Below are 20,176 nucleotides of genomic sequence, written 5' to 3' on the forward strand. Positions count from 1 at the left end.
ATGTTATTGTTTTAGTAGTAGATTTTAGGGATCATTATTATAGAGACCATCATTTAATATAAACCCTCATTTTGGAATTCAAGATGTAGAGAAGTTGAGTTTGCACCTCATGGGCACACAGCTATTTAGTTGGTCCTGAGAAGAACATGAATTTCCCCATTCATTGTTCTTTCCATGCCAGACTACTTCTGAAAAAGAAAACAAAAACATCCATGTCATTTTTAAAAATTATAATATTTGTACACTTGTTTCAAGGAATATACTAAAACCTGGTTCAAGGCTAATGGAGAACTGAATCTAATCTATTTCAGTTATTTTTATTTATTTTCTATTTAACAGTTTCTCTTCCTCATTTTTTTCTTAAATCATATTTTGTAATCCTTGTGACAAATTCCAACCAGCAAGAATTTAACCTGATTGTAACCTTGAGAAATTGGATTACATAGTAGCCTGAAAATCTTGCTTGTTACTTACCTGAATCTGAATTTAAAATGCCAAGAAGAAATTAAAATTGAGGCCTTTTGAGCTTGCTTAATTCAATTCAGTTGGACACAAAAATCCAATATTTCAAAGCAATGTTGATATTTCAAGAGAGTCAATTTTTTTTAAGTTGATAAAAGAAGTACCCTTCTGAGCCAATGATGGATTGGAATAACGTAAAAGTAACGTGTAAAAGGTTTGTGGTGGCTGATGTTAAGCAGACATGTGGCATTTACTTTCTTTCAGTAAAACTAGCTGAGGTAAAAAGAGATCGGGATCTTATACATTTTTTTCTCTTTAAAATTTTTTTATTTGAGTATAGTTGACACAAAAAGTCATGTTATATTTTGATGAGACATTAAAAAATGATTGAGCATGCTTGCAGCTGCATTTTAATGGTATTATGTAAATTAAGCTATGGCAAAGCATCTGTTTTCTAATGTTTCTGCTATACAAAATAGCTCTATAATAAACAAACAGCCTAACAATACATGAAATATTCACACAATATAAGGCATTTTTGGGGGGGAGCAGGCAGTACAGAGTTGTCACATGGACATGAAATCTTTCCTTTTTAAGAAAAATTTTTATGAACAAAATTGTAACTTGGATGTTCTGATGTCCTTTCTTATTATATTAGCTGCCCCTGTTCAAAACTCTTTGATTATAGAGGACTGCTTTTTTAAAACCTAGCATAGTGTTTTCTAATCTTTTTAACACTCCAGGCTTTCTTTTAAGTTTTCTTCCAACTAACCCCATGGTTTGAAAAAGTTGTCTGTTACATACTTTGCATATCTTAATATGTTTTCTTTCTAATTAATCAAATAAATGTATGTGTGTGTTATCACAATCAGTTGATATAATTTCAACTAAAAGCAAAGAAACTTGACAGTTTATCTTTCTTATATAGTCTTGGAGGCAACTGTTTCATGTTTCTTCAATTTTTAAAAATATTCATAAATCACTGGCCCTCATAAATGTTTTTGTGCATCTTTAGGACCTTAAAGCAACATTAAATAGGAGAACTACCAAAATAAATTCTGTAGTCATGCTTCAATTGTCTACAACAGTACTTTCCAGCAGAAATGTAATGCAAGCCACAAATGTGATTTAAAAATGGTTAGTTGCCGTATATATATTTTTAATGTTTATTTATTTTTGAGAGTGAGAGAAAGCAGGAGCAGAGGAGGGGCAGAAAGAGAAAGGGAGACAGAGAATCTGAAGCAGGCTCCAAGCTGCCAGCATAAATCCCAGCACAGGGCTCAAACCACGAACCATGAGATTTTTGATCCGAGCCAAAGTTGGATGCTTTACCGCCTAAGCCACCCAGATGCCCCTTTAGTAGCCATATTTTAAAATTAGGAAAACAAACCAAAACAAAACAGCTGACCTTAATTTTAATAACATACTTAACTCAGTATATTAAAAATATTATAATTTCTGCATGAAATCAGTATCAAAGTTGAGAATCAATCAACAAAGGAATTATATTTTCGGGGCGCCTGTGTGGCTCAGTCGGTTGAGCGTCTGACTTCGGTTCAGGTCATGATCTCTCGGTTTGTGAGTTCAAGCCCCGCGACAGGCTCCGTGCTGACAGCTCAGAGCCTGGAACCTGCTTCAGATTCTGTTTCTCCCTGTCTCTCGGCCCCTCCCATGCTCACACTCTGTCTCTCTCTGTCTCTCAATAATAAATGTTTAAAAAAAATTAAAAAAAAACAAAGGAATTATATTTTAAAATACTAGGAATACTTACAATTCAATGAAAAACAACAACAACAACACATGATCAATAGAAAAAAAAAAGACAAGAATCCTGAACAGACATTTCACAGAGGAGAATATACAATGACCATTAAACATGTAAAAATGTGCTTGGGGTGCCTAGATGGCTCAGTCGGTTAAGTGTTCGACTTTGGCTTGGTTCATGATCTCGCAGTTTGTGCCCTGTGTCAGGCTCTGCGCTGACAGCTCAGAGCCTGGAGCCTGCTTTGGATTCTGTGTCTCCCTCTTTCTCTGCCTTCCCCTGTTCATGCTCTCTCTCTCTCTCTCTCTCTCTCTCTCTCTCTCTCTCAAAAATAAATAAACATTAGAAAATTCTTAAAAAATATGCTCAACTTCATTAATAATTATGGCAACACAAATTAAAGCCACAGTGCAAAGGAGAGCTGGGCACAGCATCAGGAAGAAAGAGAGCAAACTGGAATACACGTACACTCCTGCATCTTTCTTTCACCAGCTCTAACCAAAGGAAAGTAGAGTGTGATGCCTAAGGCTTCACTGCCACCTCCGGGTTTTCATTCCACTTTCAGGGAACTTTAACCAGGAGCCATATATATGAAGGAAGATTCTAGGAAATATAGTTCCTATTATAAACACATTGACAGTTTGAACAGTCCAGCACAATGGACTCACCATACTTGCTAAAATAAAGAAGACTGATGATACCATATGTTGGTGAAGCTGTGTCACACCTGGAATTCTCATACATTACTGGGAGGAGTGTAAATTGGTAGAACTTTATTGGAAAACCTGGCATTTTTTGCTGAAGTTAAACATGCGTAACCAAAATACTTAGCAAAAAAAAAGAAAAAAAGGGGGAGACATGTATAAAAACATTCATGGAAGCATTATTTATAATAGTTTCCCCAAAGTGGAACCCAAATTATAACACCATAAATTAGTTTTGCCTGTTTGCAAACTTTATGTAAATGGAATAATAAGTATATACTTTCATGTTGCTTATTTTGCTTAAACTTCATTACCATGTTGCATTCCATTGTGTGACTGTGCCACAATTTATTTGTCCATTTTACTGTTGATGGCCATTTGGTCATTTTCTATCTGGGAATAATTAGTGTTATTTGTGAATACTTTTGTACATGTGTTTTGTTGAATGTTAAGTTCACATTCCTGTTAATGTATAACTGAGAGCAGAATTACTATGCCATAGTGGAAACTAAACATATATCAATTATTTAGATTAACTGCCAGTTTTCCAAAATGGTCGTACCCGTTTACACTCAGGTGAAACTATGAGTTTTACTTGCTCTCCGTCCTCATGGAGATTTGGTGTTGGTGGTTGTTACAGTCATATAGACATTCATCTATTCTAATCAGGTCTTAAAGCTTATATGCATGATATCTCATTGTGGTCCTAATTTGCATTTCTCTGATGATTAGTGAAGTTGAACCCTTTTTTCTCACATTTGTTGGTCTTTGCATATCCTCTTTTATGGAGTGCTGGTTAAGCCTTGCCCATTTTTTAATTTCTGACTTTTTCTTATTGATTTGTGGAGTTCTTTATATATTCCAGATAAAAGCCCTGTGTCATGGATGTGTATTATAAATACCACCTCCTGCTTTATACTTTGCCTTTGCACTCTCTCTTGTGTCTTCCAATTTAGTTATTAATTTTAATGACCACTTTAACAAAATGACTTTTTATTTATGTTTCGTGCTTTGTGTCCTGCTAGAAAAATCTCACACTACTCACACCATTCCTCAACCATGCTGGCTTTTCAATTCCTTGAAGGAGACTTCTCCCTACTTGTATCTTGAGAGTTTTTCCTCCTTTTTATTCTTTAACTTCTGCATCACATATTTCCTCAAGAAACTCCTCTGTGACTCCCAGGGTATGTTGTCCTCTGTGTTCTACACTCTCATAATACACTGTACTTGCTTCCAGAGAATCTCTTCCAGTTTTTAAGTGGATTTTTGCAATATTTGTTTAGTCTGTTTCTCTATCCAGGAGCGTGAGGATCAAGTCTGTTTTGCTCACCACTGAATGCTACCCCTTTCGCTTAGCCCGGTAACTGGCATATAATAGGAGCCCATTAAATATTGAGTTTGCTTATAGTTTTATGTTTGTGACATTTTGTGGTCTTTATAGAGAACATGTCTGAGGCATAGAGAACAGTAACAAGATACTCATACGTTAATCATATACATTGAAAATACTTGCTCCATCCCTTTCTGTTTTGGGGAGTCTAAGAGATTGTGGAGTAGGGATGCTTTTTCCATTCTCTCTGAATTAGAGTATACCCTCACCTAGGTGTTCACATTATTTGTTTTTCCTTTCCCATTTCTTTTCTTTTCTTTTCTTTCTTTCTTTTTTTTTTTTTTTTTTTTACGTTTATGTATTTATTTTGAGAGAGATTGAGAGACAGCAGAGAAGGGGCATAGAGGGCGACAGAGAATCCTGACCCAGCTCTGCAGTGTCAGCATGGAGCCCACTGTGGGACTCCAAGTCACAAACTCTGAGGTCATGACGTGAGCCGAAATCAAGAGTCAGATGCTTAACCAACTGAGCCACCCAGGCACTGCCCTCCCATTTCTTGAGTGATATATTTATGTTCAAGTTGAAAGCTCTACAGTGAGGGGACTATATCACATTTAATATAAATGGCAGTAAAACTGCCCAAGCAATGGGTATATTATATAGACATAGTGAATAAAGAAATAAGGTGTGTGATATTAGCAGTGTTTTCTTCTGGCTTTTTGGAGATGGTATTGAATTACCGAAGTACAGTGTGATTTATTTTTTATAATACTTTGCATCAGCAAAATGGCATCTATTCGATGCTTAGAAAATGCTTAGCTACAAATGTATGTCCCTCACAATTTGTCTTCATTTGCATGTGTTCTGAAAAACTTTAGTCTTTTCTGTTTCTCTTTTCAGAGAGAAGAATAAATTTGATCACCTTATCTGTATGTTTCATTGTAGACTATCACTGCTATCCTTCATTTAAAATGCACATGTTCTAATAGAGATACCTCCTGTAATGATGATCTTTTTGGTAGAATTGATAGGATGATATAGACATGTTATCTCTAAGCCTCTGATAATTGTGTTTCCTTATTTTTATTTTAGAAGCGATGCACTGCTTTAATTTCCATTAATGAGAAAATGGGATTGGGGCACCTGGGTGGCTCAGTCACTTAAGCATTCAACTCTTGATTTTGGCTCAGGTCATGATCTCGTGGTCATGGGATCAAGCCCTGCATCGGGCTCCATGCTAAGTGGGGAGCCTGCTTGGGATTTATCTCTTTCTCTCCCTCCCTCTCCCCCTTCCGTCTCTCCCCCTAAATAAATAAATAAATAAATAAATAAATAAATAAATACTAAATGTGGAGCCTGCTTGGGATTTCTCTGTCTCTCCCCATCTCTGTCTCTCTCTCAATAAATAAATAAACAAATATTTTTTAAAAAGAGTGGGATTAAAAGAAATATGAATAAGGATTATATTTGCAGAACCTGTCTATTTAACAAATGTTTATAAAGTATCTCTTTTATGCCAGAAGTTAGGAAATTCAGAAAGAGATGGACACTTTCTGTAAGACTTTAAATTTTTATTTCAAATAATAACATTCTGATAAGAGCCAAGAGTTTTTTGCTAGAAGTGTCCTTTTTTTCAGTTATGGAATGAGGATGATAAAATACTCATAAAGTTTTTGAGATGAGTAAATAAGATAGTTCATCTAAACCATTTACCCCCAGTGCCTGGTATATAATAAGCACTCAGTACTTGTTAGGTGTTATTTACTATGACGCTTTGTTCACAATAACCTCTTAATTATTTATTTTCCTGTGTTTCTGCTTAGTTTTTCTGTATTGCTATCAGGGCTAAATTTCTAAAAAATGGGTCTGATTTTGTAACATTACCTCGATCATCTTTCAACTTGAAAAACCCTTTGTTGGGCCATCTTTCCAACTTGAAAAACCTTTTGTGGTTTTCTGTTGTCTCAAGAAGAAAGTCTGAAACACGTGAATGGCATCTAGCATGTTAACCATCTGACCTTCACCTCCCTTTACCAAGCCAGCTTCTGCCTTTGCCCCCCCTTAGCTTGTAGCCCAAATAGGCCATTTGTGGCTACATTCCCCTGACTTGGCTTGTGTTCTTCTTTCCACATAGATTTCCTGCTGTAGGCCTCAACCCTTATTCTCATCCTTAACCTGAAGAAACAATTCCAAGCAATGTGGGCAGCTCAGAGATACCTCTTATTCTTCCCAGACAGAATTTTTTGATCCCTGTTATTTTTATCTCTTTAACATTTATCACATTATTAAAGTTAATTACATGTGTCTTGCTCTCCCACTAGCGTGTGAGTTCCCTTTAGAGCAGAAACAATAACTTATTCATCATTGTATCACTAGAACCCAGTGGGCACTCAGTAAAAACTTGTTGAAATAATGGATTGAGGTTTGGTTTAACTTTGTTTTGATTTCAGTGGTTTTTGTTATTCTAGGTTCTGGGCCTTGTCCAAAATATGAGTGTTTTCCAGTGTCCAAAATGTAAACATAAAACTCATATTTTTGGTGCTGATGGTGCCAGAAGACTAGCACGGACCCTTGATCTTGATGTTCTAGGTAAGACCATAGGATATTCTTTTGCAGAGGAAATGGCAGAAGGGGAGGTGTGGATAAGATGATGATGAAGAGTGTCTCAGAAAATGATGAATTGTCTTCAGTTTTGTGTTTTAAATTAAGTATAAGGAGTCGTATGTGTTCGTTAACCTTTCTTTGGCTTTATATATTTCGTTAGTGGGAGGCTTTTTGAAGAGGAGGTTTGTTCTGCCAATTATCACTTTTACCATAAGCAAGAACTGCCTATAATTGAGTTTGAGAAGAGTTTTGTGGTCTGAGTTTTATAATTTGAAGTCCTTATTTTAAATAATGGTCATCACTTTGTTTGCTAAGCTGAGAACATATCTCTCAGTATAAACAGATAGGCATATGAAAATACCTGGTCAGTGTGTTGTAGCAACCTTTGAAAGTGTCAGTTCTTGGTGCATATGAAAAAATGCCTTTCTGATAAGTTCTGAATTTATCAGTCCTTTTGCTCTAGAAAGATAATATTTTCTGTTTTCTGTAATCTTTTTATAATGTGTTTGCCATGTCTGTGAAATATAGTACCTGAAATTTACATTGTACATACCATTCACATTACTGAATTGAAGGATTAATTAGTGTTATGAGAAGTGAACTCATGTGTTAAGTGAGCAAAACACAGATTTTAGATAAAACATGATTTTTGGAAAATCTACAAGCAACTTAATGGACATTTTATGAAACATGTGTTGATAATTTTCGTTATGAATGAGTTTCTGTTCTGGGCAAAGGCAGATGTTAGATGCTGAATAAGGAAGGAATAGAGTGAATTATTAGTTTTAGGAAGTTAACAATTAAGATCCCTTAGAGATCAAGGAATTTCACAACATTGTTTATTATAATTAAACTTCTAAAAGTTGATGTTAAATGTGTTATTGTTATTATGCATTTGTACTGTAGCAGCCACCACAGTACCAGGTGAATACTAATGTTATATTATGATACGTTGCTTTAATTATAGCCACTAATTATACTCTGCAACTGTTTTTTATTTGACTAACCTAGAAAGTTCAATTTCCCAAATCTGCATAATAACAACAGATTGACATACACTTATGTAATAAAGTAAATGTGTAATTATAATGGCGCTATTGAATTATGCTGACAACATTATAATTCCCTGATTTATAAATGGGTGGTATGATATACGATATTGTAAATCATTTATTTAGAATTTGAAATATATCTCTTAGAGAAGCAATCACACTAAGTTACATTTTAACCAAGAGCTCACAAATGTGTAGTTACCCTGAGAATGTGTCAGAAATACTGATTACTGATCACGAAAAATGGATAGTGTTTATAGATGGCTGTATCTAACAGTGTTATGGGAAAACTAATTTGGAATCCCAACTCAGGACACATCTCTTCCTTTTAATGCAGTTATGGGGCCCAATGAGACTTCCATGATCTGGAGCAGGGGCTTCAATAACAGAGAGGTTGTAGTCAGGAAAAAGGAACTGAAGTCAGGGAAAGACCTCTCCCAGCTATGGCCTCCTGGCTGGTTGAACTTCCCGGGGGCCCTAATATCTCCTTTACTGACTCCCGGGCTGCCTCTTAATTTATTTTCATCCATTGGGCTGCACTAAATAATTATTTGGGAAAATGGCTCTCAGAACTTTCTCTGTAACAGTTGTGTCTCTGAAATATGCCCTTGCTTCTTTCAGACCTAGCCCCTTAAAGGTGCGTTTCAAGGCCAGACTGCATTTTACCCACTCTCCATACCATTACTCCTTTTTCTCCTCCTTTGTTATGCAACTGTTAGCCCATTACCACTCTCACTATGGTGTGCCACCTATTTTCTTAAAAGGTTTTCCTCTTTCTTGATCAACTCTTCTGTGCTTATAGATAGGATTATGAGTCCCTGAAAGTCAGAAACTATATTGATAGGTGCCTATATAAAGGAGAAGGTTGTGCCTTTTTTCTTCCATTATTGCAGTAGAAATGAAAACATTCAGGTTTCCTTACTATAATGGCATAAATCAAGAGAAAAAACTTTATGGGTTTCTAAGAATTTTATATAACATATTTTCCCCTACCCCTGTGACAGTTTCTTACAGGCTTAAGTTGATCTATAGAATAGACATCAAATTTAAATGACTACTGAAATATTCATGTATTTTGTCATTTGGCTATTGAACATTTAGGAAAGATTTAAAGAGTTGATTAAAATCCCCAAATTTGCTGACAAGAGGAGCATGAATTACCCGTTAATCTATGCACTTCATAATATAAATTATAATAGGTTTGTAATTTTGTAACATATACTTCTGCTTTATTTAAGTAGCCTGGCATAGTGCTGAATGCCTTATTTTGCATAAACATGCTCACATACACACAGGTTTCAGTAACCTTTGCATGGATTTGGAATTGTTCTAAGAATGCTCAGTACCATGATGAGTCAACTCTTCTACTTAAGACTCCATTTACAGCATTTTAAGTCTAAGCCTTTTGAAAGGCTTCATTTGTGAAGGTATGGTGGAGTCAACTAGACTATGGATCAGAGCATTTTCGCCCTAAATTCTACCACCTAATAGTAACATATCCTCAGGAGAGACACACAATCTTTCTGACAAGTCTCTGTAGTAGAGGTCTTATATACTTGCTGAGATCTCATCAAGCTCACAAGTTATATATAACGCTATATAGATTAATACATAAAGAAAAGTAGTTTGATATGATAAAGAGGCAGGTCACGGAGATAACAGATCTGGCTTACTTTCAGACAGTTCTCTTAGCTCACTCATCTGCCAACCTCAGGAAGATAATTTATTCTTTTTTGGGGCTTTGTCTCCCCATCTTTCCCTCTTCATTTTCCTCTTGTTATTTAGTACGATGTGTCTATATCAGAAATTACAGGGAGAAATAATTTTACAAATGTCTTCTAAGCCATTTCTTGCTGGAAGACCCACAGCAAAGAATAAATCAGAGTCCTTATCCCTTGATTGGCTACCATATAGCTTTCATATACTCATATACAATGTCTGAACTACCCTCAAATGGAATATGTTGCCCCTAATTTTCATTTGAAATTCCTTTTTTAGAGATTTAGCAATATGAGGATAGTCATAATTCAAGTTGACTTGAATAAAAATTTTGTTTTTTTTCTGAAGTTCACATAGTGAAATTCCAAATGCCTGTATAAACTTTTATAGTGCTAATGGATGTCTGGTGGGCTCTTTTAGGGGACATTCCCTTACATCTTAATATAAGGGAAACTTCAGATACAGGCCAGCCGATTGTGTTTTCACAGCCTGAAAGTGATGAGGTAAGTGATGTTCTTAAATATGTATTTTAGTATCTTTTTACAGGATATATACTTTTTGATATTTAGGAAGAAAGTTGGGAAGATCAAGTTTATCTATTTGCAGTCCATATATTAAATATTAGTTAACTTATTCAAAGCATCTTTAAATAACTATATTATATGGTAAGCATACCATTGCTGGCTCTGAATTATTAGCTGAACAGGTTCACTTACAAAGCCATCACCTGGGGTGCCTGCATGGCTCAGTTGGTTAAGCATCTGACTGTGGCTCAGGTCATGATCTTATGCTTCCTGAGTTTGAGCCCTGCATCAGACTCTCTCCTGTCAGTACGGAGCCTGCTTGACATTCTCTGTCCCCTCCCTCTCTCTATCTCTCTCTCTCTCTCTCTCTCTCTCTTTCTCTCTCTCTCAAAAATAAATAAAACATTAAAAAAAAGTTTTTTAATTAAATAAAAAAAAAAGAGCATTACCCTACTAGTTTTCTTATGAAGAACACTAACAATGAGCATTTGTAAAATTCTTATCCTGCTGCCTAGCAGTATCTAACTGCCCAAGATTATTGTATTTGTATTAAGTTGTATAAGTTCAGCTCATTGTTTTGAGAAGGGAACATAATGTAAGGAAATACTAAGTTGGACATAGGGAAATTGTTATACTGCATTAGAGATGGGATTTTCATTGCCTTTATTTTTAATAAATATGATTGGGGAGATGAGATGGAAAACTAGTTATGTTTCATTAGCCAGCATCATTGGAGATACAGTTGATAGGTTTTCAAGATTGCTGAAGCTTTATGACTTTAAGAATAAAATGTTTTATTTTATTCTCTTTGTTAGATGGAAATACAATCAATCATATGTATCTCTTCTGTCCTAAGTAGCACTTGTTGTGTAAGCTAGAAGCTGACCTATCACCTGGTGCATCAGTTTTGATGTAGTTTTTGTATTCCTTTGCTGAAAAGCCCCAGTCAGTCTTCTAATAGCTATTCTTTTTTTGTTTTTCCCTTAGCTAATGGGTATAGCTTTATAGTACTGTTCTTTTGACTATCTATAACTACTACTCCTTTCATTCCTGGCTTTCTCCAATCTTATGCGAACTAGAAAATAAAAGAGATGAGCTTGGTTAGAACCGTGAATGAAGTAAGAACTGTAAATAATTCGACAGTCAGGAATGTTGGATATGTAAAGTACATTGATTTTGAGTTCTTTCTCTCAGCGGCCCAAGGTCCTTTCCATTTCTTAAGAGTCAGTATCTATGGTATAGGTGATTGAGTTGCTGGGGATAAGATCTCTGAGGAAATAGAGTGTAGTGTATTGCACTTATCATTGTTTTTCTATTTTCCTGCCTTTTAGGTGGTAAATGTAAAATTTCTTTTTCAGTCTTTTCTTAAAAATCTTTCAGATAAGCAAAAACCATAACCTTTTATTACTCTCATAATTAAAGTCTGCCAACCCAACTATCATAGGTGTACTTTACGCAGAATGAAAGTTGTATGAAAATTGAGTTTAATTATACACTTTTAAATGCCTCCCAAGAATAAACTAAAGACATTCTAAGGTGATTTCTTATGACTAAGAAAAATTACTTACTACATTATATCAATTACAAATTTAGATTTAAAAAAATTTTTCTTAATGTTTATTTTTGAGACAGAGAGAGCGAGAGAGAGCACAAGCAGTGGGGGGGGGGGGGGAGGGTGGGAGGGGGAGCAGAAAGAGACAGAGACACAGAATCTGAAGCAGGCTACAGGCTCCAAGCTGTCAGCACAGAGCCCAACACGGGGCTCAAACTCACGAACTGCGAGATCATGGCCTGAGCCGAAGTCAGATCATGACTGACTGAGCCACCCAGGCATCCCACAAGTTTAAACTTTTTAATATTTTCTCCACCTATCCATTATTGCTGTTTTCTTTGAGATTGCTCAAAAGCGAGGAACCTTTCAAGCAAGTTAAAGGAATGTAATGCAAAAGAAAACATAAAGCAGCCATCAAAAGATAATATGATTTAAAACTCTAAACAGCAGTGTTTATGTAGTTTTCTGGAGTTGTTTTTTTTTTAAATCTCATTTACATTGTCATAAACGTTAGACCTATTGTTTTACTGTTACTGCCTGACATTTATGAGAATGAGAACAGCCTAAGCCTTTGTGGTTTGTGCTAGATTTGATTTGGTGAGGTCTTGGCAAAGCAGTGAGAATTTCACATACCAGGCTTTCAACCTTAAATATTGAAGATTTCTGAGCAATTTTAGGATTTAGACATGGCCATGAAAAGGAAAAAAAGAAATTAGTGACTTATTTATTCTGTTTCCATGGAAATTATTACACTCATTATTATGAAGCATCCTCCTAATAGTAGCCTTACAGTGTACCAAACATTGTCAGACATTTTGGTTACATAATTTCTATGCTTACAACTTAATACAATATATAAATAGTCCCCATTTTGCAGATAAGGAAACTGAGATTTAAGGAATTTAAATAGTTTTCCCAAGGTTTCAGAACTAATAAGTGATAAAACATGATTAACAGACAAGTCTTTTCCCTGCAACTCAATAGTTCCATTTTATCATATACCTTTCGGGTCCTATACTAATAGCTATTATTTCTTTAATTTGTTTTAAGAGAGTACAGTACTTATGTGCATTAAATACATTATCTTATTTGCTACTTCACTCTCCCAGTAACATCTAACGTTCACAGGAAGTGAATACCTAAGTGATACTGATCAACTTAAAATATGATTTGTACTGAATTTAAGGCACTATCAGACAGCTGGCAGGAGTTAGAGTACCAACTAAAAAGTACCAACAAGCTGCTACCTCCTCAGTCATCAGGCAAAACCTTCTGAAATGAGCACTACTGAGGAAAGGAGAATAGTTGACTCTCCAAATATAAGTAGCATGAAATAGCCAGAGAAAGCCATAGAGGATGGGAGAGGAAGTGGACACTTAGGATTCAGAACTCTTACGTTCCATAGCATTGCCTCTTGTTTGTGTGATTATATTGATTAATTCAACTCTATCTACTTTTTGCCTTTCCTTGCGTCCAGGAAACAAGTAATGGACGCATAAAGGACTGATATTTTGTGCTTTCATCCTTTTTATCAAGTAAAAATTTTAATATTGACATACAGAAAGGTGTACTGTAAGGTATTCCTGATAAAGTCTTTCAAAGTGGAAACTATTATCTTATAATTTCTAATTTACTATAACCTTATAATTTTAATAGGATTATGTATGATAAATTAGGACTTCAGATCCTTAAAAACAAAAACAAAGGAAAAAAGTTCCCTGTAAAACTTATTGCACTTTGTTTGCCATCCATTTCCTTTAACTTGTTAATGATAGAGCAAACAGCATCTAGCTATATTATCTGTGTTTGTAGATGCCTCAATAAAAGATCTCGAATAGAAGTGTTATTTTATGTATAACTGAGGTGATAAGAAAAGAGAATATTAATAGTTTGAGAAATCAGAATCATATTTTTTAATATATGATATGTGTATATTGCCTTTTTGCTAGTTATGGTTAAACAAAAGGCAGGGACTTAGTTTGCTTGTTCCTCAGTTAGGAAAAGTACCCACAAGTACATGTTCATATGAGCTCTTCAATGAGATTGTAAATTACTTGAGGACATAATAGTAATAATTGCAGCCACTAATATTTATTTCATTCTTTTGTGCCAGCACTTCACATACCTTATTCTTACTTAATATTCCCCAAACCCTTTGAGATAGCTGCTGTTGTTATTTTTTTTTAATTTTTTTAAATGTTTATTTATTTTTGAGAGAGAGAGAAAGAGAGCTGAGTACAAGTGGGGGAGGGGCACAGAGAGAGGGGGACCGAGGATCCAAAGCAGGCTCTGAGCTGACAGCACAGAGCCCGATGCGGGGCTCAGACCCACAAACGGTGAGATCATGACCTGAGCCGAAATCGGATGCTTAACTCACTGAGCCACCCAGGCGCCCTAGTTGCTGTTGTTTTAGATATTTTGGAGATGTGGAAACTGAGCCTTAGAAGAGTTAAGTAACTTGCCCAAGGCCTCATAGCTAATAAGTGATGGAGCTAAGATTTTAACTCAGGCCTGTCTAACTGCAGAGGCTCCAGGTCTTCACAAGTGAGCTATTCTGCCTTCCTTTTGTATCATTACATCCCACAGATTTCCCAAAACAGTGACTCGCACATGATAAGAACCAGAAATTATTTGTTGAAATGATACAGCACTGGCTGAAAAAATTCAAATTCAACAGTTTTGTAGAAGTTGAAACTGTTAAACTAAGCACTTTTAGAGATTTCTCAGCAAATGACAACCTAACCATTACTTTGAGTGTGATATATTGAAAGTTTAAGCTTGGAGATAGTCCATTAAAAAGCAAAGGTTAAATGTAGCAAATTTGATTATTCTGGAATTGTTCAGTGTTTTGTGTAGTCTGATAGGTTTATGTCTCTAATTTAACATAAGTAAGAGTTTAAAGATGATAGAATGATGGCTTTCTCTCAGCTTGCCTTAGTGAACTCTAAATTGTCGTCACAGAAATATTAGGCCTAAATATTCAGAAAAGCTACTAGGAGATAAAAGGTATTTACAGAGATCCATGGGTGAAAATCAGCATACTAGATTTAAGAAAAATATTTCTTTACAAAGTACATGGCATTTCCATTTTTATTTTTTTTAACTTTTTTTTTTTTTTAATGTTTATTAGTTTTGAGAGAGAGAGAGAGAGAGAGCAAGCAGGGGAGGGGCAGAGAGAGAGGGAGACACAGAATTGGAAGCAGCTCCAGGCTCTGAGCTGTCAGCACAGATCCCGATGCAGGGCTTAAACTCACAGACTGTGAGATCATGACCTGAGCTGAAGTCGGCCGCTTAACCAACTGAGCCACCAAGGAGCCCCCCTGGCATTTCCATTTTTAAATAAAACTTTTGTTTCTCTTAACTATAGCAGAGAGTGAAACCATTTTTAGATAAAGCATTATGACTAAAATTACTTGTACTTTGGATTTACTGTTTAATATGTAATGTAGTAGGGGAGCCTGGGTGGCTCAGTCGGTTGAGCATCCGACTTCAGCTCAGGTCATGATCTCACAGTTCATGGGTTTGAGCCCCGTGTTGGGCTCTTTGCTGACAGCCTGCTTCTGATTCTGTGTCTCCCTCTCTCTCTGCCCCTGCCCTGTTCACACTCTGTCTCTGTCTCTCAAAAAGTGAATAAACGTTAAAGAAATATTTAATATGTAATGTAGTAGAAGGATCTAGGCTTTGGAGTTAGGTGGACCCAGGTTTGACACTTTCCAGCTTAGTGACTTTGTGACTGTTTCTTTATCCAAGTTGAGTTGATGATGCTTATTTTACATAAGTGTGATTACTTATGCAAAGTACTTGGTGTAGTAGGTACTTGATAAAAAAATTTAAGCCTTTATTCATATTTTGAGAACTATTTTTTTTTTAACATTTATTTTTGATAGAGAGAGAGGTGGGGCTGAGAGAGAGGGGGACAGAGGATCCAAAACATGGTCCATGCTGATAGCAGAGAGCCTGACGCGGGGCTCAAACTCAGGAACTGTGAGATCATAACATGAGCTGAAGTCAGACGCCTAAGTGACTGAGCCACCCAGGTGTCCCTCTCTTTTTTTTTTTTTTTTTTTTTTTTTAATTTAATGTATATTATTTTTGAGAGAGAGAGAAAGAGCGGGCAGGGAAGGGGCAGAGAGAGATGGAGACAAAGAATCCAAAGCAGGCCCTGGGCTGACAGCACAGCCCAATGCAAGGCTTGAACTCATGAACTATAAGACCATGACCTTATTTGAAGTTGCATGCTTAACTGACTCAGCCACTCAGGCGCCCCAAGAACTTCTCTTTTTAAAAAAATGGACTCTTAAGTGAGATTTTAATACTTTTCTGATAAAATAAAGCATAAGTCAGCTGTTAGGGCTCAAGCATAGTTTTCAAAAATGAAAATGTGTCACACTTAAAACACTTCTGTAAGTCAGGGTAAACAGACCTCAAACAGTTCTTTTACCATGCAGAGTCAGAGAGCAGTCAGGTTAGGTTCAAAGACCAGCTCATCTGGTATTAGCTATAATGCTTCAGGCGAGAAAGACTGTTCACCTTTCTGGGTCTAGGTTTCCTTATCTATAAAGTAGGGTTAGTGACAGAATTTATCCCTTAAAGTAGCTGCCAGCTTAAATGAAACATTACTTGGTAAATACTAAGTACTCAAGTAAATTTTAGCTATTATCAACCATAGTATTGTAGTGGTGGTATATTCATAAATCTAAGTATATAAACATATAAATTAATGGTTTTAGAAGACCTTACTATTGTGTCTTACAGTTACTTTTTATAGATAAGATAGGAGAAATAAATAACATTTGCGTTGCAATTATTCAGAGCTTAAAAACATTTTTGTAAGGTTTATTTTTGAGAGAGACAGAGCACGAGCCGGGGAGGGGCAGAGAGAGACACACACACACAGAATCTGAAACAGGCTCCAGGCTCTGAACTGTCAGCACAGAGCTGGATGTGGGGCTCAAACTCTAGGTGAGATCATGACCTGATCCACCCAGGTACCCCTAATTATTCAAAACTTTTAAAATGCACATGTCATGACCATTGTTCTGACGGGACCATGTAGGCATTGGGATAGTTTGTGACTAACACAGTGACCCACAGTGGCTTAGGAGTTGCTCTTAGTATTTGGCTGCTCTGGGGATCCCAAAGATGAAGAGTGTAACAACCTAACCCAGGAATTCTTGCCTGGTACCCAAATTTCACCAGGTGAAGGAGCCTAAGGTGCTCATTGCTGGTATTGGATGCCATTCTCAGAGAGAATAGAAAATGCTCCATAGGGTGGTAATAAACAGTCCTATTTGAAATGACTAACAGCTCTTATGCCAAAGAAGTTTGGGCAGCATCTAACTCACGATATCAATTTGTCACAAGAAGAAGATACAATTTTTCTACAACTGGACTGGGTTGCTAGTTTGATGACATGGGAATTAGAGTTTGAAAACAGTAACTGCTGGTATTAAATATTGTTTTCAGAAAGTCACCTTCTAAGTAGCTGCCCCCTAAAAATGCTAAAACCCTCTCTTCCCTGCCCCCACCTGCAGTGTACATGACACCATCTTCTCACTGCTGAACTTCCTCAGCTCACTCAGCCTTTTGACTATTAAATTCAGCAGGCAACTATGGCCAACAGTTCATGAGTCATTTGATGTCTGCTGGGGAGAAATGTAGAACAAATGAGTCTGTTCTTTTCCAGGCCAAAGCTTACCTGAGGATTGCCGCAGAAGTGGTAAAAAGATTGCCACCACCTCTAAAGTGAATTCCCCAAGTGTTCTGGAAATTTGCCTGGTGTTTAACAATAAGAAGACCTTTGGAAATCAGCAGTGTGGAGATGCAACCTACAGGAATAATAGAATCATTGTTATTTTCTTTTATTTCTAAGGAAATAATGTCTTATTTTCAGATTTGATTTGCTAAGCAATGACTCACAAGTAAAATTTTTATATATCAATGGTAACTGCTACATTTAGGAATTTTTTTTTTTTTTTGAGTGCTGATGTGTACCAACTGCACAGAACTGCATTTTTTTAAATGAACTACCGCTTGGGGAATCATGAGTTTATATTATAAGCTCAACCTTCAATTCAGGAGAGTTAAAACTGTATTCTTTTTGTGGGACTATGGAGTTAGTCATTTAAAGGACTTATTAACTGCGTACTAAGTGTGATAACTCCATCAGTCAGTTTGGTCTGAGTTTCAATCTTGTCTTGGACAGTCTTGGACACGTTCTTAATGTAAAATAACTTCTGCTTCATCTGGACCAGGCTCTACCCTAAACTTACTGAATATAATCTGCAGGGGTGGGGCCTGGACATGTATATTTTTAACAAGATCACAATGATTTTGATGATTCTGGTTATGATGGCAATAGTTATAATAATAGGCAACATCTATCAGGTGTTTCCTTGTGTCCATAGAGTTAATCTTGCATTCGTATGAGTGGGGTACTGTTGTTACCTTCATTCTATAGATGAGAAAACTGAGATATGGGAGTGTTAAGTGTTTTGCCGAAGGTTTCTGTTCTAGCAAGTGATAGAGCTGGAATTTGAACTTGGACAGTGGGATACTGGATCCTCCCTTTTTTATACCAAAGAACATTTGTTTATTTCAAAAGAGAAATACGGTATTCAGCATTTCCTCCAACTTACTTGACCATGAAGGCCTTATCCTATCCCTTTTAGGAGCATTTCATGGAGTTTGTGTTTCAAATGATACACTTTGAAAAGCATATATCTTATCTAGTTGAGGCTCAAAGATATTTGGGGGAGCTTTCCAAGGTCAGGAAGCAAAATAGTTATAAAGCTGCAAGTACTGATAAGAATCATTAGTTGACCCTCAGTTACAAAGAAGTGGTCTATGACTTTTGGCAGATACCTTGACATCTTCTGCTTTGTAGTTAAACGGGTAGAAAATTAGAGAGTCACATGTTGTTATAAACATGTTTTCACACACTTGTATTCACATAAAAAACTGTTCATGGCAATTTTATTTGTAGTCGCCAAAAACAACACAGAGCTTTTCAGTGGGCAGATGGTTAAACAAAATGTGATCTATCCAACCACGGAATACTACTTGCCAATGAAAAAGAACAAACTATGGATACCTGCAACAACCTGGATGAATTCTAGACCATTATGCTGAATGAGAGAGCCAATCCCAAAAGGTTTTATACCATATGGTTCCATTTATGGAGCATTCTTGAAATGACAAAATGATAGAAATGGAGAACAAATTAGTGGTTTCTGGAATTTAAGGGGAAAGGGTTGCAAGGGAGAAAATTATGTGTGCCTCTCAATGGGCAACATAAGGAATCATCATGAGGATGGAAATGTTCTTTGTTATGACTGTGTCAATACCAATATCTTGGGGGATATTGTACTATAGTTTTGCAAGATGTTACTGTTAGAGGAAATTGGGTAACAGGACACAATGGAATCTCTGCACGTGAATCTACAATTACCTCAAAGTAAAAATAAAATTTTAATTAAATAAACACGTGTTGCTGTGTCTGAACTGAAATGTCTTGGGCCAAATTATCCATGCTAATTAAAATCATGAATAAAAGTATTTATGAACACACAGTAATCATTCTTCATCACTGTGAAAAGGAGGTAATGACTTTAAGCTGTAGATATATATTTGTGTTTTTATTGACTTTTAAGAGAAGGCTGATACAAATAATCATTGAATACTTCTAAATACCAAAAAGCAGACCTGAACCAGGCTTAACTTTACCTAGAGAAAGAATGATCTAAATAAGCTCCAGAGGCACTTAAAGTTGTATGCCAATTTAATACATCTCATAGAGAAATGGGAAAGATCATTTTATTCATAAATACATTACTTAGAAAAGAGCTACACATATAATCACCTGCTCTCTTCTCCTTTACCCTTGCTTACAAGTCTCTGCAGATATTTCCAGGCAAGCCACTAAAAAGATGGTGGTTGGAGTATATATGCAGGTTCATAAGTGGAAGAAGAGAAAGGAGCTGTAAGAGCAAGAATGAAGCTTGTTCTAAAATTTAGCCTATGGCAGCCTCTGCTAAGCTTCAGAGCTGACTTTAAAGATAGACTGTCAAGGGGCGCCTGGGTGGCGCAGTCGGTTAAGCGTCCGACTTCAGCCAGGTCACGATCTCGCGCTCCGTGAGTTCGAGCCCCGCGTCAGGCTCTGGGCTGATGGCTCGGAGCCTGGAGCCTGTTTCCGATTCTGTGTCTCCCTCTCTCTTTGCCCCTCCCCCGTTCATGCTCTGTCTCTCTCTGTCCCAAAAATAAATAAAAAAAAAAAAAAAAAAAAAAAGATAGACTGTCAAGCGAAGCTAGTCTGCCTGTTGTTAGGGGTGATATTTATTCCTCTTCTTCACATTTCCATAGAGCAGAGAGAATTTCCATTCCACTCTCCAGGAGGCGAAGGCAGGGTGCCCCACTCAGTCCATGCCAGGGAAGGAGGAGTGACACATCTTATGGGTAAATTTCTTCC

At 36.4% G+C, this 20,176-nt stretch overlaps 1 protein-coding gene across 5 annotated transcripts in view; it reads left to right on the forward strand.

Moving 5' to 3' along the window:
- NUBPL (NUBP iron-sulfur cluster assembly factor, mitochondrial) overlaps positions 1-18,611 on the forward strand; it is a 222,669-nt gene extending 204,058 nt beyond the window's left edge. For all 5 annotated transcript variants that reach the window (XM_060619460.3, XM_078448341.2, XM_060619461.3 and 2 more), the window contains 3 exons: positions 6,727-6,847; positions 10,054-10,136; positions 17,396-18,611. In XM_060619460.3, the coding sequence (XP_060475443.1) occupies positions 6,727-6,847; positions 10,054-10,136; positions 17,396-17,458 (267 nt within the window). In that variant the 3' untranslated portion in view covers positions 17,459-18,611. The remainder of the gene's footprint in view (positions 1-6,726; positions 6,848-10,053; positions 10,137-17,395) is intronic.
- The last annotated feature ends 1,565 nt before the right edge of the window (positions 18,612-20,176 follow it).

This window comes from Panthera onca, chromosome B3 (genome assembly GCF_046562875.1).
Source record: "Panthera onca isolate mPanOnc1 chromosome B3, mPanOnc1 haplotype 2, whole genome shotgun sequence".
Classification (NCBI taxonomy): Eukaryota; Metazoa; Chordata; class Mammalia; order Carnivora; family Felidae; genus Panthera; species Panthera onca.